Here is a 22,813-nt window from a genome sequence, read left to right as displayed (position 1 = left end):
TTCATTTAAACACAAAATTGAAAACTGAAAAAAATTATCATTATCCTTTTATCATTTTGGTTTTGGAGACAAATAATGAAGAAAAAAGTAATTTTTAAAGTTTTCTTATTTTTGGTTTTATATTGAAAAATGAACGAATGAATGATACACGGATTCACCTGTCAATCATGTCCATCTGAAAACAGGGAGAATCACCATTGACCAGATTCACTCATTCATCTTGTAAAGTAGTGTGTATTCTGGATCCCAGGCATACACTATGTAACTTTTCTAGTGGAAGATCTGGCACCTGCTTGTCTCCATGGAGATGTTATTGCATTGCATAAAAAATGACATAGTGCTCCTTTAACTTGATAAACTTAGTCACTTTGGATCTTTATTTATTTAATCTGTAATCGAGGTATAAATTACTACAGTAGCACTACTAGTTAAAGGTGAACTACGTAGCTTTAGTGGAGGAGAGTGCACCACCTGAATGTTACACTACTATGGCATTAAACGTATTCACGGAGACAAGTCGGATCTGTGGAGAGGCGACCCTGCACACAGAAAACATGTTTTCAAGATTGAATTTAATTTTTAAGACATGCAAGAAATATATGTTTAATGCTATATTGTGGAATTTCCCAGACAACGTGATAGTATGTCTCTCTATATATCAAATAGACTTGGTCAGATCTGTGGAGAGGCGTCCATACTCAAAGAAGGCATTTGTTTCAAGATATTGTTTTTGACCTGATAGGGAAATTAATAAATCAAAACCAGTCAAAATTACCCTTATTCATATTTTAAATTCAATATATCATATAGATATTATTTTTGTTCTATCTTTATTATTATATATATATTTTTTTACTTTTTTAAACATTTTGCACTGTGTGTCATAAAAGTCACTGCAAAAACAAAGGCAGAGTAAAAATCCCCTTGTTCCATTATTAATAAGGTTTGGTTTGGGGGTTAATATGTGGAGCTAATAATGAGGAATATAAATATGAGCCACATGACACTTATGGTAATGTACAGTTATAATAATACATGGATGCGTTGTTTCCACTGACGTCCTCATGAATAAACAATGTCCTGATATATTCATGCTACAAATATGGCCACTGTCTGTATGTGCGGCGTAATGGAGGTTTGAAGCTTCATTTAACTCATGTCCAGGGACCTTCGTGGTAAATATAACCTTGTACGTTTCCATTGTAATTTCTATCAACACTGTTCATACTTCAGCCACAAGGGACAACGGTGTAAAGATGTGTCGTTCAAATGTCCCCTTTAGAGTCAATGTAACTGAACAGCATTAAATATCTATGTACATAATACATATAACTGGGAACGCTATAATAATACTTTTCACCGTTCAAAAGATATATTATTTTGGTTTTAATTTCTAATTGCCATGGCTCATTTTCATCTTTTTTAAACCAAGGCAAAGTTGTAGGTATATAGGTGCTTTTTTCACCTACTGCCCAAAATTAACCTTTTTTTCAGCATTTTTGAAAAGATAAACAGTGGTAACACAAAACATGGGACATGACAGAGAGAGAATAAAGTAGACAAATTGCATCTTATGTTATAAATTACATTTAAATTTATATAATGTTATAGCACATCATGTCCACGAGATGTTTGAACTCCTCCACTTGAGGCAGAAAAACAAGATTGCCGGATACAAGCAGTTGATATGAGTTTCCTCCGCAGAGTGGCTGGTCCCTCCCTTAGAGATAGGGTGAGGAACTCAGGCACACGGGAGGAGCTCAGTGTAGAGCCGCTGCTCCTCCACGTCAAGAGGAAGCAGCTGAGGTGGCTCAAGCATCTGCTGCGGATGCCTCAAGAGGTGTTCCGGGCATATCCGACCGGGATACATCTTGGGATCCCCCCGGGGGAGCTGGAGGAAGTGTCCGGGGTGAAGAACGTCTAGGACTGCTTAGACTGCTTAGACTGCTGCTCCTGCGACCTGGCCCTAGATAAGCAGAGGAAAATGGATGGATGGCACGTCATGTCCAGTGAGTCCCATCTAGTCCAAAGTTTGTTAAAGAGGTCCATTTTCAAATTAAATTCAAACGTAATTTTTTCCTTTTTATCAAATTTCATTTATGATTTCTGACCAGCCTTTCATTGCTGTCACAGTTTTGTCATCCATTTTTACGTAATGGCCTTTTTTCCTGCCAACAAAAGTATGCTCCAGAGATATCCACTGATTGTGTCCTTGGAGTTTTGAGCCCAGGTACATCATTTTGAAGTGGAGTGGGGTGGTCATATTAAAGACAGTGTGCGGTGCTTTGTTAATTTCTGTCCAATATTTGTGGATCACATGAGAGTCCCAAAACTCATGGTAATGATGGGCCTCTTGGCAGCCATTGTTTCTCTAACACCCAGTATTTCCCTGTGAATAATGGGCACTTTGGTATGGTGTTATAAAAAATGTGATATATTTTTCCACCCAAATTCTTTAGAGATATGTGATTTTATGGTCCTTCATTGGGATGCATATATATTTTCCCATTCTTCATCTGTCAAAGCAAAATTACCTTCTCTTTCCCATTTATTTTTAATATATTTAGTTGAATGGCTGGCCAAATTATTAATGCGTTTATATAATTTGGTTATTCCCTTGAAAGTTCTGATTCATATGCCTTAATAAAATTTTCAGTCAGAGGATTATAGAGGTCAGCAGTGCTTAAACTCTTTTCTTTTCATTATGGATGTTTTTACTGAAAAACATGCGTCCTTACTGTGAGAAGACTTGCATCTCCACAAACCTGATGTTTAACTTGTCCTAGAGGAGTGACTCTTCCTGTTTGTTTCCATGGAAGTATTGTTCCTTTGGCTATAACAATATACAATATGGCAATAAATGCGTAAATCTCCATGAAGAATGTTCTGAAGTATGATTTTAACTTTCTGTTTCCATTAGATCACATTCCATCGTCTGGAAGCGTTTGTCAGGGAGTGCAATTTTCTAACACCACATAGCTGTGATTATTTTACTCATACATCAAATGAGTATTTTATGTTTATTTGTTGTCCAGGAAACATATTTAACCATTTCACAATATTCGCCTTTATTGTAATATACATACATTAGTTAATACTGTAGCCCAGTGTTTCCCACATTTTTTTTCTGGTGACCCATATTTTAAAAGTTACAAACCTTCGCGACCCAAGTCAGTAGACATTATTCATAATTCACAAAATAAAGGCCATTATTGAATTTTGATGAGGATATTTTATTGTTGATTGCTGTATTACTCAAGTTTTAAACAATGAAAACATCATTGAATCAACAATAAAAGGATCCATAAGTCCCATATTTGGACATTAAATGTAGCCCATTTCTTCTTCTTTTCAACATTCATATGAACCAGCAATATTGGAGCAAAATAGGGAATAAAATAATTACAAAAAAATTTGAAATTATACAAAACATGTCTTAACATTTTAACATGTATCAGAACTGTACATTTCAGACCTACATGCAGATCGTGACTTACCAGGCTGACGCCACCTAGTGCCTCCACTCAATTTAATTTCTCTCCAGCAACTAGGTCAGGAATTGGAATACACTAGACGATTTGCAAGAACCACGGAAGTGTAAATCCGGGCACCAGCCAATCAGCAAAGAGCCATACATTCTGTGTTGCCAACGATTCCAGAGAATGAGGATTTAAAGCCGGAACAAAGAGAATGTGAATTTCATCAAGGGCAAAGACATTATTGTTCTTCTTCTTACAGGATTTGGGAAAACCTTAATATACCTGTTAACCCCATTAGTGGTGCATTACATACATCACGACCAAATAGCAGCGATTGGTTAAATTAAAAAAGTACCTGCCTACCGAGCAAACGAATCCTAATGCTGTGAGGTCAGACAGTTTCCACGAAGTGAAACCAGCTGATGAGTTAGGCTAGATCAGGGGTGTCAATCTCAAATTCACAGAGGGCCAAAATTAAAAACTGAGACTTAGTCTAGGCCACTAACTAAATATCATTTGAAAAGTTTTAACAACATCTGCATGTTTTCTCTTCTTTCGAGATATGTGTGTTAAAACTTTTCTTATTAAAATAAATGTTTAATAATAGTTTTGCTTAATCATTAAATCCAGAACAAGCATAATATAAAATTAAATAAATAATGTCTCTGTAGCCGGCGGGTCAGCTCTAATACTTGTTTGATATGATCTCGCGGGCCAAATATAATTATATCGTGGGTCAAATTTGGTCCCCAGGCCTGAGTTTGACATGTCCGAGCAAGATCCTGACAAGATGAACCAAAAAAAATCCCACCTGAGGGTCACGGCCCAGTCTTTGGGAAACAATGCTTTAGCCTATATGATCAATGTTATCAGTGTGAAATCTGCCCCTGACTCTCTCTGTAGGATTTGTATCAGGCAGACAGAGCACAGCGCCTGGGAGGAGCAGGGTGATTTGGGAGGTCGTTTTTCTGCTGTCACTTCCCTCCAGAGTTAAAAAAAAAAAAATACCAGAACAAGTACTACTGTCTGGAGTAATTTATCTGCCCCACACAGCTCTCTTCTCACCTCATAGTGCACAATATGGGTGTCCACGTCAATCAAATGATGTATAAAAGATTGTTGAATGCTCTTTTCCTCACCTCTCCTCTCTCTCCTCCCCCTCTCCCTCTTCCCCCCCCCTCCCCATCGCCTTACCTCTCTCCTCCCCCTCTCCTCACCTTTCCTCCTCTTTCTCCACCCTCCCACCCCCTCTCCTTCCCTCCCCATTGTGAGAAGGAATGCTTTTGACAAAATCTGCCCCCTTATTTCCCTTCTGTGATCTTGGGTGTCTCCCCACTTCTCATTCACACATTACAATGCAAAAAGAACCGAAACCAACTTTTCTATTACCTTTGCAATTGAGTCACATTTATTCAGATTTTAACATAGGCCTACCTTTTAGAATATTGCTTTATTTTGTTGTCCAAGCCTATCAGGGCTGTATTTAGGAAGAACATTTTAAGTAGCCAGCAAGCCATAATTTGTCTATTCTTCACTGTTTTGAAGGTTATAATTTAATTAGCATAAAATGTTTCAAAATATTTACATAAAAATCGCAACTGTAGATTCACGTAAAAACAAAAACGTGACATTATTGCCAATCTTTCCTTATCAAAAAGTAAATCGTGACTAATATAAATATGAAATTCACAGCAGAGTTGACTTAAAAATTGATTTATTTAAATTTGCCAGAATTGTGACCTCATAATAAAAGTGGTTTCCTGAAGTAAACTCAAAATAATATGCAACTGATGTGGATATGACGCTTATTTAATCAATATCACATTACAAATTGTATGTCCATTAGTCAAGTCTTATCTGCTTTATTCATCATTTAAATGTTATGAGGTGTTTATGTTGTGAGAATGAGGAGCAATGAAAAGCTATTGATTCTAAATTGAAAGCTTATTGTTATCTGAGCAGTAGGTGTAAAGTTGCATGGGTGTGTAGATGCACCAATACAATACCGGTATCGGATATCGGCGCAGGTATTGACATTTTTGGTGGATTGTATATCAGTTTCAAGGTATCCATTTAGTCTAGATGCTATTTTGGTCTATTTGCTCTATTTTTTGGCGTATTAAGATAATTCACTGGCCAATATTTGTCTGAAACATCTAATACTGAACATGTATTTTGTCAAAGCTTTTCAGCATATACTTTCAATGATAAATAACATTTGCCAGACACATTTAGATCATTTTTACTATACTATCTTGTGTTTAAATTAAATAAATCATATTTTCTTCTGCCCTGGTGTCAATTGTGAAAATATCAACATCAGTATCAAAACAGAAAATGCTGGATTTGTCGTTAACCTCGCATTACTTGACTTACAAGAGACTTTATTTCACTTCAGATTTTTTGTTCTAATAATCTGACAGTGAAGTATGATCTATGCTCAGGCAAATACTTTCATGCGTACGTTTGGTTCCTGTACAAATGAGGTAAAGTTGTTATTGTTTAAATCATATTGTACACTGTTGTATGCAGTCCACCTCTGGATTAATTACAAAAAAGCCAGTTTGTAAAGAGTGCAGGTGGCCTACAATGACGCTTTGCAGGTGGTTTTGAGGAGGCCACGATGGACGAGTGCGACAGAGATGTTTGTTATTGCACGAGTGAACACTTGCAAGCTGCACAAAGAATTTTAATGTAGAGTTTTATTTGCAGGCTGAACAAATCGGACAATGAAATAATAATGTCACTCACAAATATGAGATTCATTGCAATAAGAGATCAGTCTAACATGTGGAGACACTGGTATAGCTGTCTTTTAAAAGCATAAATGGTTGTTGTTTTGTAATGTCACTGTCTTTGTCTGTTTAAAAAATGGCCCATGAGTTCAAAATAAAGATGATAATGATGATGTCAGTGAAAAAGAAAGTTAATTTTCAATACAATACAATTTTCCAACCCACCCCAAAAGACTTAAGCTTTTTTTTAACAAAGTCACTCCTTTTTGCAGTAACAGTAGTACACATGAAAATCTGACAGATCCACAACTTTGATTTTCTTCGGTTCCGATTACAAGCTCACCAAACGACTGGGTGTGGTGTTTTTTGGGTTGTTAAAAAAAAGTGGGCGGTCCTGTTTAGGGGGGTTCTTGACTCTGATTGGTCGAGGCTGCCTTCTAAAACACCAATACCTGCGCCAGGTGGAGAAAAAAGTCCCAGAGTAGACAGGTAGCAGCCCGGTTGAAGTAGCTCATAGATGAATAGAAGGTGTAAGTTTTCGGATGACGGACATCGCAAGGATTCCGAAAGGTGTGTATGGAATTTTTTAGAGATAAAGTGTTTAGGATAGGATAGGATTGCTATTTGTATGTTATAATCAGCTTGGATGTTACTACACTGGGCAGTTCGTACATATTTATGGTTCAAAATCAAATTCTTGATTTTACTATTTTAGGATTGCTTTTACATCAACCTTATAAAGTATTGGGATTTCATTGCAATTCTAAGCGAATAAATAAGGAAAAAACAGGACAGAATCTTGGACTAAAGTTGGGGCTAAATCTGGTCTAAACAAGAATTTATCTAATCTTTTCTAAACCAGGACAAACCACCAAGCATAAAGTAGGTCTTAACACGGATTAAATGTAGCTCAAATCTCGAAATAAACCAGAACTAAACCCACTCTGAAGATTAAATTCAAAACTAGTGCATTTTAATTACCAAAACAACTCTCTAAAACACTAAATCTGCTCTTAAGTCACGATACCTCAACATATACTTTCGCCGTACTTTGTAACCATTGCATATAAGCTTTCCTATACCTCAAAAATGCACAAGAATGACTTTGAGTTGTCTTTTCCCATACAGAACTTTCCAATCTACAGTGATGACTAACAGAGGCTGTGCTGGGGCCTGTGATTGCATGCCAGAGCAGAGAGCAGCCTGGAGAGCCCTGCAGCTATACAGTCCTGGGCAGGTTTGGTCTCGCTCAACTCCAACTCAACAAACACAAAGAATCCAACTCCCACTTCACCCTGCAGCCTTAACCAAAGTAGTACCCGGCGTATAGTGAAAGTGGAGATATAAGGATTTGCTTAATGCGTGTTTTGGTGGTTTGAAAATTACTCGTTTTGTTTGGAAGAATGTTTAATGTTTTCTATCCTTCATTCCACCGGAGTCTGTATGTATCCCGAACCAGATTTCAGTGGCGTGAAGTTGAGAAGGCATTGATATGAGTCTGCTATAGATTTAACAGGTCTAAAGAGACGCAAATAGACGTATTTCCGTGGGGTTTGAAGAGTATTTATCCATAAAAGTATCGCACCGAAGGACAAAGTGGTAGGAATGGGAAAACAGGATGCAAAACGTGTAAGAAATACGAACATTTGCGCACTTAGCAATGACTAACACTGTACAAATAAAGTCCATGACCTCTTTGCTCTCGTCTTCCTGTGTTTTTTATTTCACTTTTGCAACATTTCAAATCATAACACAGCCATTATACCACCCACACCCAGGTTGCCTTGGTTCTCAGCCCTAGAGCGGAATAACAATTTTTTTTTTTTTTTCATTAGTCAACGCTGAGAGCCAGAGAGGCACCCACACAAGCAACCTTTTACTGTTTGGCAAATGAGACATATTAACAATTTAAAACATGCCCTCACTGGAACGCTGTAATGCCATTAAAACGTGGTGCTCGCTGTTTAGGAGAGGTGCATTTCACAATAAAAGTTAAACAAACACTATTAGAATACACTATAGGGATAAAAGTGTGAAAAAGTAGTTTGGGGCAAAGATAGGCCCACTGAGAATTTGAACACAGATGAGATTTGTTGGAGGTGGTGAAAAGTTCAACCGAAAGTGACTCAGGTGGTAGATTGGATTTACCTTATCTACAGGTCCAGGATGAGTAAAAAATAGAGCCGTTGCCATAGTGATTAACAACTGAAACTAAATATTACGTCTTTTGATGTCATATAAGGAAGTTGAATACCAGAGTCGGTGGCCTAATCCCAGCTTCAACCAGTGCTGTGCTGTTGTTGTGTCCTTTGGCACTTCACCTACCTGGCCTAAGTCCAAATTTGGTCACAGTACTAGTAGCGGTAGGAGTGGCACAGATTGGCAGCCATGTTTCTGTCAAGCTGCATAAAGGCAGCTGTGGCTAATGTTATTGCTGGAAAACTACTAAAACAATTCATGGCCTTTTTTGAAATGACTTTCAGAGGACTTCCCATTAAAAGGTACACTATCTAACTTTTTTTGTTGGAGAGTCTGCTGCCTACTTACACCTACAATATCCTAGTGCAGATGCTATTACTTTGGCTGAAATGTTCCACAGTATGGTGTGAAGCTTCTCTGTATGTATTGTATTCCATTGCTGTTCCATTCCATTCACTATTTTCTCTGAGAAGGCCATCCTCTCCACAGATCTGACCAGTTATTCAGCCTGATGGTATCTCCTGCTTGTTTTCATAGTTAATTTTACTGCTATACTGTGAAACATTCATTTTCATCACTCAAAAACTCATATAGAGATGAAGAGATGTAGGCTGTGTTCTAATTTCCACCTTTAACCCCTCATTTACCACATAGTCCTGCACTATTTGGTGGACTATATAGTTTCCACATCTCAGACAAAAAGCAAATAATCCAGTCCATTTGCATGAGATCCAAAGTGACAAAAACTTGTACGGTTATTATTAGTCCATAAACACTTGTGTGCCAGTCTGATCTGATCATTATGTATGATGGAAATCAAGTTTTATCAGAGATAGCTAAATAGTGCAGGACTATGTTAGGTTAGGGGCCAGGGTGGGACATTGGGACACAGTCATAAAGACATGGATACCAACATGTTAACCAACTGCCCATAAAGTATTCTTATGCTAATCCATTCTTGTACTAGTGTTGGAGGTCATGCACAACAATACTAGATCTCAGAGCGTGGGTTTATTACTGCAAGAGTCCAATAACAAACATGTCATAAGAGTTTCCGTAGCCGTGTCCCAATTCCAGGGCTGCAACCTTTGAAGGACGGATCCTTTGTCGGCTGAGAAGGATGCAGCCAAGCTTTGCCATCGGATTCAGCTGAAAATGAGGTTCACAGAGCATGTATATAATGGATCAATTAGAGGAATTGAATGAGGCATGATTCATTTGTAGCCATTATTATTACAGGAGTTTTCAATACAGCATACCCCATATCTGTTCAGTGGCAGAAGTCTAGATCAGCACACCTCCAGTGAAGTGTTAGTTTTATTTTGTCATCTGCATTTGACCCATTTCATGACCCATGTGCATCTCATCAGCACTAACAGTTCTGTGGCCCCAGCAGTGTGTTCTGTCACAAAGAACACAGGAGGCTGCAAATGAGAAAAGAGAATTAATATTTTTTTTTTAAACTAAGGGCTGGGCAAAAATAAAAAAAATTTATCGCGATTAATCACATGAGTTCAAGCGATTAATCACATGTTATACGCAAAACCAATTAATGAATTAAAAAGTAGAGTATAGCGCTCTTTTATTGGAAATGTAAATGAAAGAGCCATACATTTGTTGTGCAAACAGCATTTCTTTCACAGGGGAATCCTCAGAGCCTTCAAGGTGTTCAGGAAAGGCTCAAGAAAAAATATGGAATGGACATTTGTACTACTAATATATTTATTGAATATTTTTTATGCTGTGAATAATGAACACTACACTAGTAATAATTTCTAGATCAGTGTTATAAACTTGGACTGATATTTCTTAGGAAACAAAGGGTTAATATAATGGAATGGAAATGGACCAATCACATTTTTTCTTCCAATGGTATCTGTGTAAATCAGTGACTCCAGCACTGAACTAAAGAAATAAGCTCAGCTCAGAGCCGGTGCGCGCGGCTGAACCTGCAGCTGAGTCCGCGGCCGGAGCCGGAGCCCGCGACCAGAGCCCGTGACCAGAGTCAGAGCCCGCGGCCGAACTCGCGGCCGGAGCCGCGACGGGAGTCGGAGCTTGAAAAAAGTGAAAAAAGTTTAAAGAAAAGACGTCAAACTTAAAGAAACGCCAGTGAGAAACAGACGTTTACAATCAAATAAATAAATAAATAATAAAAACTGCGTTAACGGCGTTAAAATAATTGTCGGCGTTAATGACTTAATTAGTTAACGCAAAGTTAACGCGTTAACGTGCCCAGCCCTAATTTAAACACTTTTCTCATTGTTCCAAAATTAGTGATAGGCCTAACAAACACTGGTGCATGATGGGATATAGGAGGCTGCGAAAGGATACTCAGATGTGTCCTTCTTTCAAGGCAGATCTCCATGGAAACGCGGGCCACATTTGTCGACCGCATGGAATGGGCCAAGCCTCATAAGTGCAAGTGCTGGCAGTTAAGTTTTAAAGTAAACTTGGTTGGCTTATTTACATCTTTAAAAGTTTCACAGAATAATTTCAGAAAATAGCTGGCATGGAAGTGTGGATAGTGTGTGCCTTTGTGCTGCTGCTGAGTCCCTGCTCGAGGGCACAGGACACAGGTAAGCTGACACTCTTTGGTTAGATACTATATTCACTGCAGCTCTTAATTAGATTCAGATATAACATGGAGTTTGGAGGTGTTACTCTGCACGTTTTTTTTTTTTACAAATATTTGCCTCAGGTGTGATTTGTGCCCAGATAGAAAATGCTAATTGAGAGTGCACCAAGTCAGCACAAGGCTTAATGCAGTTGAACTTTAAGTAAAAATATCTAAAATGAGTCACCTCTACAACTCACGTCAAGTCAAATCCTGTCTGTATGTGCAACAGGGAAACTCTGCAGCTACTCCTGGGTTTCATTTTTGCCTTTTAAAGGAATTAATATTTTGTTTTAATCTGGTATAGAAAAATCTTTGAGCTAATGATACTGTCATCAACATTCTGTGGGGTTGTGAAGCTAACTGTAGGCACTGCTCTGTCTGAAGCTCTGTTACTCAAATTAAGACTTATTAGACTTAGAGTGATCTTTATTTTAACACAATCTGACCAGAAAGAACTGACTTAGCTGGAACTATGACAGATGAGCTGATTTCTGCTGTTAAACCAGTCTCTCATACATAAAATTACAGTTACATGCTAGTTAGCATTAGCCAACAGTTTTTTTCAAGTAGTCACTCTCACATTTTTGTTGAAAATCAAACACCTAAACATGACCACAAACACTTGTACCTGATCACAGGCTAATGAAATCATGTTGTCTAATCCATTTTGTGTTTTTTCTTGAGTTTTCAGATTATCTTAAAACTTTTTTGACTGTGTTTGCTAAAGTGTGCGTTGTGACTCCATTGCAACTGATGTTGAACACCCCCAGAGATATGTCACTGCAAAGTATCAATATTCTAAGTATCATGATTAAGGCTGTAACGATATCCAAATCTCATGGTACGATATTTATTGTGATGTTTTGTGGAGGCCAAACAGCTAAAACTGCTAATATGCTATTTTTCCTCTTGACAAGACTTAATCTAAAGAACTAAGACTTAAAAGTGCTTAGAACTGTTATTTCTTTATGTAGTCTACACTGAAATGGAGCAAAGGATCATGGTCTATGTAGTTCCCTCTGGCTTTTTTTTAGCTATTGCTGCACCATAACTCTTCATTTAAGCAAAGAGACTTGTAATTCAATATATTGTGATGGTCTACAATATTTTTGTGAGAACTTTAAAGATACGCAGATACTTTAAAGATATTTCAATTATTGTTTCATCTCTAATCAATATTCATTACTTCAACTTCCAAATAAATTTTAATTATAAAAAAAATAGATATAATAATAATAACTAAAATTAATTAACTTAAATAATAACTAAAACTGATAGGTGACCAATGACCTCTTTCATTCCCATGCAAACAAAATAATGTGATTGCTTGCTCATGTTTGAATCTAGTTCTGATTCAGAGAGATATCAATTGCATTTGTCAGGCAAAACTCATATATTTATATTATGGAGTGTACAGACATGTGCATACCTGAATCTGCCTCTTCCTGGTGCAGTGGCTGAGGACATAGGCACCCATCAGCTGGAGCGCCTGGTGAAGCTGCTGACACTGAAGGAGTGCGAGGACTTGGTGGTTGCACTGTCAAGTCCAGAGGAAGACATCTTCAAACGACTGGAGCGTCTGGCCCCAGAGAATAACCAGCTCAGACTGCAGCCTCTGAACAAGAGAGCACTGCTGTCCTCTGCCCAGGGTACAGCAGCACTGACGAGCTATAGGCCTGTGTACAGTCAGAATATATGTGTACTAACGTGTGTTGTTTCAGAGATTGAGGACGAGTGCAGGAAAGCTCTGACTGACTGGTTAGTGGAGAATGGAAAGGAGATCTACTATGACAGGCTGACCAGGGCTTTGCAGCACATTGGGAGAACTGATGTGGCCGTTGGTGAGGAAAAACTTTGAACATGTTTTCATATTTACAAATTTTCACATTTTATCACATTCACCGTTGTGGCACCAGCTGTCATTCATAAAGAAAACATGAATCAAGTCTCTTGGTTCTAAAGTCACTTTGTTCTGAGCACTTAGAAAAGCACGTCTCAATATTTGGTTTGATATACACTATCCAAAAGTTTTAGAGCACCCCAACTTTTCCAGTTATTTATTGCAATTCAAGTCATGCAAGTCCAATGAATAGCTTGAAATGGTACAAAGGTAAGAACTAGGTATGTAACAATAACCAAAATATCATGATATTGTATTGTCAAAGTTCTCACAATAATATCGTGGACCATCACAATATATCAAATTACAAGTCTCTTTGCATAAATTAAGAGTTATGGTGCAGCAATAGCTAAAAAAAATACAGAGGGAACTACATAGACCATGATCCTTTGCTCCATTTCAGTGTAGACTACATGAAGAAATAACAGTTCTAAGCACTTTTAAGTCTTAGTTCTTTGGATTAAGCCTTGTCAAGGCATTTTAAGAGGAAAATGTAGAATATTAACAGTTCTGTTAGCCTCCACAAAATATTGCAATAAATATCGTACCATGAAATGTACAGTATATCATGAAAATATCGTACAGAGAGATTTGGATATTGTTACATACCTAATCATGAGTCTCCCCAACATATCGTGAGCTTTACCGTGAGGTTCATACCGTGACAATATCCTTTCGTGAGACTTGGATATAGTTACACTCCTAGTAAAAAAGACAAAAAATACAAAACAGAAGTCCAAGCTCTGCCAAAACTACCTCAGAAAAAAAGACAAGATGGTGAGCTTGAAAACATGAAGTGTCCAGCACAGTCTCCAGACTTAAACCCCATCGAGCTGGTTTGGGATGAACTGGACAGAAGAGTGAAGCAACCTACAAGTGCCACACATTTATGAGAACTTCTGCAACAGACTTGGGAAGAACTTTCTGAAGAATATTTGATTTCTATTGTAAAAAGAGTGAGCCACAAGTGGTTCAGCTGTTATATCTGCCAAAGGTGGACACTTTCATGAATTAAAAGTTTAGAATACATTTTGGTCAACAGTAAACAGTAAAAAACTGGGAAAAGGGTGGTGTTCTAAAACTTTTGACCAGTAGTGTGTGAGCTTTTTGGCTGCTTTTAGTTTATTTTACATTTGTTTCTACTGTTGCCAGCAGAGGGCACTCTTGTTACAAGTAATTTCCAACCTACACGTTTTCTTTAATGTGAAATGCCAATGTGGTCAAAAGCACGTTTAAAGCCAAAAAGTAATGTTTGATACATCTACACAACTATGGGCAGAACATTGATTGCATATATTCTGCAAAAGATGAACCAACATTAAAACAGTACCAAGTAACATTCCTGGTATGGATGACAAACTTTGGAACATTCTTTACAGAGATAGATGAAATCATTTCCAAACAAAGTTGAACAAGCCATCAATTACTCCAACAAACTTCCTCTCAAAACGACTTCATTACGAGAGCCTTGAACAACAGTGCGTAATTGCTTCATTAGCCTGAGATTTGGTTATAATTGGCTCTTGTGAGGAGGGTGGTGATTTGCGTGTTGCCAGTTTGGGTGGCATGTGTGAGTCCACTCCACAGCCCGGTGCCGGTGGAGAGCTGAGGTGTAAATGATCTGACAGAGCCTCAGTGGAGATGACAGCAGCCACAGAGCTAACCATCTGCTCCTCTCATCAGCGCCTTCACAGCACAACACAGACCAAGAGAAGACACACAGCAAACAGGAGCTCTGAGGAACCGGCTAGAGCCACCAACTACACCAATTAACACGCACTTGATCAGATTTCTCAAGAGGTCTGTGCAAAACTGTGTGGCTCGGTTTGTTTTATTGTAATATAAAGGAGACCACTTCATTCACTTTGAGTAGAGTGTTCTCACAATACTAAAATAGCAAAGCTCTGATATCGATACTACAGAAAGAGCATTACTTGACAGCAGATGGCAATTTTGATACCACAACATACAACATACTTTTCAGAATGGATTTTTCAGCACACAATATTTGTAGTTTCTCAAAGGGCCCATGTTACGCTATTTTCTGATCTAGGTTATAATGTTGTTTCCTCATCACAAACATACCTGGAGTTGTGTTTTGTTTCATTCACACATATTTAGTCTGAATTCTTGTCCAAAACAGAAAACATTCAGTTCCACCTTGTGATGTCATGTGGTAATACAGGAAGTGCTCCGCTGTGTATTTAAACTCCACTACATTCACTAGAATCCTTTGATACTTTCAGCCTTGGAAATTCCAATCTCTTCTGAACTAAGGTCCTGTCCACAGTATGTATTCGAGTCGTTTTTGTTGTGGATGCAGTGTTTGTCCACACTAATCCGATGGAAAACGTCTCCAGAGACGGAACAATCCAGTGCCGCCAGTTCCCACAAATTAATCTGGGTATGAATCTGATCCAGCACTGCGTGGAAGCCTGAAAACTTTGATACGCTGGCATAGGTCTATGCGCCGCAAAGTAATTCACTGCCAAAATGCAAAGAGGCTAGAATATATGTCCATTCATATGTACGGTCTAAGTGTACGACCTGCAGACGTATAATCTCTGAAAAGTTTAACATGAACCATCTCCAACATGATAGAAGCACAGAACAGACTCACTATCAGCAGAACATCCCTCTGTCACAGAAGCTGAACCACATCAGTGCACAAGGAGCGAGTTGTTTTTTGAGTTTGAGTTTATGCAAATTAGCCATGCGGTTTTAAGTTTCGTTTCTGTAAAACGTAAACAAATATGCACAAAGCTGTGTGGATAGGGAAGGCTTGCGAACAGAGAAACGACATGTCTGGACGCAAATCATTTTTGATACGGTGATACGGTGATTCTTTTCAGTGTAAACGTAACCTAAAGGTGGATAGCTGTTAACATGAACACTAGCGCTGCATTACATCACAAGGTGGAACAGAGCATTTTGAGCTTTGGAGATGTAGACAGACTAATAATAAATGATTACTCAAATGTGTGAATGAAAAAAAACACAACTCCAGGTATGTTTTTGATGAAGTAACAACATTCTAATATGACTTAAAGCTCACAAGAGTTAATTTAACATAACATAGGACATTTACATATTACCATGTTTAGGTTCAGTTGTGTCCTATTTATTATTTCATTCAGTATTGATTATTGTTCTAATGAGTATCTAGGTATAGATTTTTTACAAGCCTATTTTAAGGATAGGTTATGTTTCTGTTTCATATGTTTTTATTCATGTGCAAACAGATATAGATATGTCATTCAAACAACACATGTACACACACGTTTTTCATTTTTATGCATAAAACGTATAAACTAAATATTTACAGTGCCCTATGCCATGGCGCTTTAACTTTGTGTTCAGGGATGCCCGATCTTACATTTTAATGATCAAGCTGGTACAACTAAATCCTAAAATCTGCAGGCAGTAGAGATTTGTGTGTTGGCACTGAAAGAGCACTTAAATGAATGCACATTTTATATCCTGTCTATTCTCACAAGAAAAAAAATACAATGTACAACCTCCAAAATTTGCAAGTGACTTTCCAAAATGATTCTGACTTGACAATTGTTTTGTGCCAATATTAACCTCTCAACTTTTTTTTTGTGATTTTAAAGCCATGTTATAATGTTACCTCCTCAAAAACAGACCTGGAGTTGTGTTTCATTTACACGTTTGAGTTCTGCTTTGTTATTAGTCTGGCTACATCTCCAAGGCTCAAAATGCACACCTTGTGATGTCATGAAGTGATAGTTTTCAAATTAACCGTGTATCATTCATTCATTCGTTTTTTTCTAAATAAAACCAAAAATAAGGAAATGAAAAAAACAACTATTTTCTTCATTATTTGTCTCCAAAACCAAAATGAAAAAGTTGATAACAATAGTTTTTTTCAGTTTTCAATTTTGTGTTTAAATGAAGAATGGAAAAAACAGATAACGGATGTTTCCTGTTTCCGTGACTTAAACTGCGATGCCAGACTTCTACACCACATATGGACTGAACCAGGTCTAAACCAGGATCTCAGTCCCGGTCTGGTACCGGTCTCAGTCCTGGTCTGGCCCCGGTCTCAGTATCGGTCTGGTCCCGGTCTAGTCCTGGTCTCAGTCCTGATCACCCGACACTCAGTCCTGTTTTAGATCTGGTTCAGTCCTGGTTCAGTATGCAACACAAAAGACCGGCATCGCAGTTTAAGTCACAGGAAACAGCCGTTATCCGTTTTTTCCATTATTCATTTAAACACAAAATCAAAAACTGAAAAAACAAGCCGTTATCCATTTTCTCATTTTGGTTTTGGAGACAAATAATAAAGAAAAAAGTAGGGTTTTTTTTGTTTTCTTATTTTTGGTTTTATTTTGAAAAACAGTGAACGAATGATACATGGATTTTTTTACCTTTGGTTCAGTAGACATTGGCAATTCCAGGGCTGAAATTATGAGTGAAGTGAAGCTAGTGAAGGTATATGGAGTTTAAAATAACAGTGAAGCACTTCCTGTATTTCCACATGACATCACAAAGTGGAACAGAGTTTTCCGTTTGAGAGAAAAACTTTGCCTAATTATGCAGTGTCTGTGTTAAACATGTGTGAAAGAAACAAAACACAGCTCCAGGTCTGTTTGTCATGAGGAAACAACATTAGAATACAGAAAATCAGAAAATAGCATAATGTTTGACTCCAATGTTGTGTTTATGTTTTCACAGAAGTGGGAAAGAACATAAACCAGGATATGTCCCTGAGCCTGAGGCGTTATGTCGAGGACTATCATAAAATCGTGAGCTCTTTCAGCGTACCAGAGGAGCCGGCCCAAGCAACGAACAAGAGAGTCAGGAGAATCAAAGGTCAAATTTTGAACAATGTGTTTTTAAGATATTTGACGTCACAAATCAAAAAGTGTACTCATCTTCCCTAAAGACATAAATTATCAAATCATTTTTTACCAAAAGTATAAACTATAGTTTATAACTATAAACTATACTAAAACTATTAACTATTAAAACTATTTAAAGGTATACTGCTTGTCTTCATTGTGATGCTAATGTGTTGCCTCGAATGTTCCACAGTATGTCATTAAATTACATAGACCCACTAGAGAAGTTATATTTGTTCTAATGTTGTTTCCTCATCACAAACATACCTGGAGTTGTGTTTTGTTTCATTCATATTTAACACATAAAACTTGCATATTTAGGTTGAGTTCTTCTCTCAAACAGAAAACACTCCACCTTGTGATGTCATGTGATGATACAGAAAGTGCTCCATTGTGTTTTTAAACCCCATACACCTTCACTAGAATCATTTGGATCATTTCAGACCTGGAATTGCCAAGTGAACAAAAGGTAAAAGGTAACTGTTAACTTGAAAAGTATTGCTTCATGACATTACAAGGTGGAACTGAGCATTTTGAGCTTTGGAGATGTAATAATAAAGGATTACTCAAACATGTGTGAATGAAACAAAACACTCAAAACTCCAGGTATGTTTTTTGACGATTCTTGAATTGTAATCTTTTTTTCCATTTGATTATTTTATGCTGATCCATATCAAATAATTTACATTTAACACAAAATATTCACATGTATTTAAAGGTGCATTGTGTAACTTTTCTGTTGAAGGGTCCATCAAATGATTTTTCCATGGACATGTTGCATTACTTTGTCTGGAATGTTTCATAGTATGGTATTAAACCTTTCTGTTTTCATGGAGACCAAAGCAGACCAAGCTACAGGTCAGATCTGTGGAAAGGCAACCCCGCTTACAGTAGAATGCCTGTTATTCTAAGGCTACATATGATGATGGTCTGAACAGAAAACACAAAAGTGGCGGCGTGTCTTCACTTTTTATTCCGCGCTTAGACAGGCTTTTCGGGAGGAAATCTGCGTGCATACGGTGACGCAAAGGTGTGTGGAATTCGATTGGGTTTACATGCCAGGCAGCTGAGTGGTGACACTAGGTGGTGATGTATGTGACGTAAACATGTACATGACGTGAGCAGATCTGACCAGAGTTCTGCGTCTTGGGCAGTGTAGACGGAAATGCTACGGTGGAGTGTATTCAACTTGTACACTCTGGACGGCAGTTTCAGATGTTTGCGTTTTTAAGCCACAAAAACGTCGTCACCGTCTAAATGAAAGGCACTTCTGATAAAATATTTTGTCATTTACCCACAAGCGTTCTTGTGTAAACAGGCCCTAAGTATTTTTGAAGCTGTAAAACCCTCTCTAATTGAATAAATGTAATGTAGAGCTGTTTAATGTCACTGGAACATTCTAGGTAGAGCAATGACATATCCATAGAAAGAAGTAGGTGATGGACCCCCAAACAAAGTGCATCTTTAAATGAGGTCAACATATTTAGATACACTGGCAAGCTTATTTCCCAAGAGAGTATCTTAGACCTCTGACCTCCATCTGACTTTGGACAAATTCAAGAATATCAAATCTGTTCGAATCCTCACAGTTCTGGAGTCGTGGGAGGGGCTGGTTGGGTTCTCCCTGTGGACTCACTCTCAATGACAAAGCGTGCCACGATTCCACTGATCCTTAAATCTATTAAGTGTTTGACGAGATGCCAGGCCGTGGGCACGCTGCCAGCTCATTACAACATCAACGCTCTCCCTTCACAAAGAATTTCCCAAGAGGATGCAAAAATCAAAATGTAATTATCACCTGGTCATTTGAGCTGCATGCTGGTTGCCATGAGCTAATTTGAACAAAATAATCTGTTGTGCTTTGTGTGTTTAGGCTTGGACAATTTTAGTTATTGTCATTATTAGAGCTGCACTGCAAAAATGTGTGTGTAAATTCAAATTACTCCAATTAATTCTGATCTATGTTATAATGTTGTTTCCTCATCGCAAACGTACCTGGAGTTGTGTTTTGTTTCATTCACATATTTAACACACAAATCCTGCATATTTAGGCTGAGTTCTTCTCTTAAACAGACAACGCTCCACTCACAGTGGAGCACTTCCTGTATTACCACGTGACATCACAAGGTAGAACAGAGTGTTTTCAGTTTGAGAGAAGAGCACAGCCTAAGAGCCTGTTTACATGAGAACGCCTGCGGGTAAAAACGACAAAATATTTTTCGTTTAGACAGTGACAGCATTTTGGGGGCTTAAAGGGACAGTTCAGAATTTTAGACATAGGGCCTCATTTCCTCTTGAACCAAAGTGTTGGAGATGTGTGGAGTGGAGACTTTTTTTTTAAATTCCATCCAGTCCTTGTATTTGCAGAGGTCACTGGGGCTAGTGCATGTCAATGACCTTAATTAGCCTGCCACTAAAAACAGTCTTACCCACTCCACAAAACACCTGAAGCAGATCTATTATTATGCCAGACTGTCGATGTGAATGTCTGTGTTGATAGAAATATGTTTGAAATATAACTAACCTTGTATCACATGAATTGTCATATGTTGAGGGACTATTTTCTCATATATCAGTCCGCCACTGCCAAGCTTTCTATCAGGAAGTACAACTCACTGCTGCTGCTGCTCAGACATAAATCCTTCAAATGCAAGGTTGGTTTTACTTCTAAAATTATTCTATCGACACAGACATTCACATGGACAGTCTGGTGTAATAATAGATTTGCTTCGGGTGTTTTGTGGAGTGGGTAAGACTGTTTTTAGTGGCAGGCTAACTATGGCCATTGACATGCACTAGCCTAGCACCAGTGACCTTTGCAAATACAAGGACTGGATGGAATATTTTTATTTCCAACACTCTGGCTCACAAGAAAATTAAGTCATATGTCTAAAATTCTAAACTGTCCCTTTAAAAACACAAAAATCTGAAAGTGCCATCCAGAGTGGAAAAGTTGAATACGCTCCGCTGTAGCGTTTCTGTCTACACTGCCCAAGACACAAAACTGTGGTCAGATCTGCTCACATCGTACATGCGTTTATGTCACATATATCACCACCTAGCCGCCTTGCATGCATACTCCTGAAAACACTCATCTAAACGCGGAATAAAAAGCGAGGATGCGACGCCACTTTTGCGTCTTCTGTTCAGACCATCATCATATAAACGTAGCCTAAATATGCAGGATTTGTGTGTTAAACAAGTGTGAATGAAACAAAACACAATGAGGAAACAACATTACAACATAGATAAGAAAATTGTAATATCGGCTCTCTAAAAACATGCTGAAGGTAATGAAAGATTTCTGCAGATATAAGACTAGACTGAAATAGCTTTTAGTTAAAACAGTTATTTAACCTTAGCACGAATTATAATGATACCTGTGTCACTCTTTGTGTTTTTCAGTGAGTGATCTGAGCGAGAAAGACTTGGATGTGATCGTGGAGAGAGCGCCAGTGCCTCCGTACAGTAAGGGCCCTCTGGATGGATTGGGGCCCTTGCTCTGGAGCATCCTGCTGGGGTTCTGTGTGACAGGACTTGTGATCTTCTGCCCGATCATGTACCTTTTGAATGCTAGGCAGGTTAGTCTAGCCATGGACGATGTTTAAGTGCAGGACTAGTTCATTCATCAACATCAGAACAGGTTATTGCTTTAAAGAGAAATGTGCATAGCTATATTCAATAAACAAAATCTTCTTAAAGGTACACTGTGTAACTTTTCGAATCTTCTAGGTAAGCTGGTTGTAACTGGGTGGTTAGCAGGGACTAGTTATTTTCGTCCTACTGTAGGGCGTCCGCAAATGCATCCTCCTGTGCGTTGCTGTGCATGGCTCCCGTTGTCACTGTTTACCAATTAGAAAAGGGTGTGCATGCTGTAGGGTGGCAGACAGGGCTTTCGGTGGCTAGTTAAAGCGGCGCATGTCAATAAGTAAGTTGTTTCTCTCTCAATATTTTTAGATTTTGCTTAAATGCAACGTTTCTGGTTACTGGTACTACCTTAAAGGTTGTATGGAGGATTTTTTTTTGTTTCAAGTTGTCAATGATAGCATTATAGAGGTGCAGTAGCCTTGTAATTATGATGACCAAAAAAAAGAGAATAAAAATTCATCAACTCTGGACGTGGGGCCAGCTAAACATTTGCCAATAGATAACGACACTGCCTCGTTATCTGTTAGCTGACAGGCTGTCAATCAATCTCCCTACGTTTCTAGCGTAACTGACTTGCCTGCGCGCCGCCGGTACGTGGTTTACGTACGCCTGTCACGCAGTCCACAGACGCAAGCCGCACAGACGCTGTTTACTCCACCAACGCAACAGTTCTTAGCGGCTTTTTTGACCTATATCTTCCTCGCAGTTCGCACAAAGTTTGTTGCAATGGCAGACAAGAATCCAGGAGCAGTTTGCCGCAAAAGAAAGTCCGTTTTTGAGGTCGCTGAAAGAAGAAGACAAGGGGAAAAGCAGCGAAGCCAAACTAAGGTGATTCTTGAAGATTCATTCCAGCGATGGCGCGACTGAAGCAGACGCAGGGTCTAAAGACTGACGCATTGGTCGCCAAATTACTCCTGGACAGGTCACTTCTGCTTATTATGAAAACGTACTTTATTTCCAAGAGCTAGTCAAACGTTTTTCAGGACACGAAAGCGATATCCTATGTCTGAAAACGTAATTTTCAAGGCAAAGAAAGAGTCCGCTTGCTGCTGCGTGTTGTAGCTAGTTCATTCGCACTGAATCTCCGCGCACTCTTCTCTGCACCCCTTTCCTGCTCCTGTCCCCGCTGCCCGTTCCGCTCTTCCCCTGCTCCTCACTTCTCAGGGCACTGAATCTCCGTGCACCACTCCCCTCTCCCCTCTCCTCTCCCTGCTCCCTGCTCCGCTCTTCTCCCTGCTCCTCACTTCTCGTCTGCGAACGAAATGTCTGCGCACCCGCTCCCCCCGCTCCTCACTTCTCCGTCCTTGCCTAACCAACACTGTAGTTAGTTGTTTACAAGTCATGTGCAGCGCACCGGCTGTAAACAAACC

At 38.6% G+C, this 22,813-nt stretch overlaps 1 protein-coding gene across 1 annotated transcript; it reads left to right on the top strand.

Annotated features, from left to right (window-relative positions):
* Nucleotides 1–10,876: 10,876 nt before the first annotated feature.
* On the top strand, nt 10,877–21,403 carry LOC129412352 (transmembrane and death domain protein 1-like). The gene is made up of 5 exons (XM_055165938.1): nt 10,877–10,989; nt 12,485–12,679; nt 12,752–12,871; nt 17,629–17,766; nt 21,201–21,403. Exons 1-5 carry the CDS (start codon nt 10,923–10,925, stop codon nt 21,401–21,403), a joined length of 723 nt encoding a protein of 240 aa, XP_055021913.1. The 5' UTR covers nt 10,877–10,922.
* The last annotated feature ends 1,410 nt before the right edge of the window (nt 21,404–22,813 follow it).

The sequence above is a fragment of the Boleophthalmus pectinirostris genome, unplaced genomic scaffold, assembly GCF_026225935.1.
Source record: "Boleophthalmus pectinirostris isolate CB_2022bp ecotype Guang Dong unplaced genomic scaffold, ASM2622593v1 HiC_scaffold_8, whole genome shotgun sequence".
Taxonomy (NCBI): domain Eukaryota; kingdom Metazoa; phylum Chordata; class Actinopteri; order Gobiiformes; family Gobiidae; genus Boleophthalmus; species Boleophthalmus pectinirostris.
Note: the sequence above shows the minus strand (reverse complement) of the source record. Positions and strands in the feature narration are given on the sequence as shown.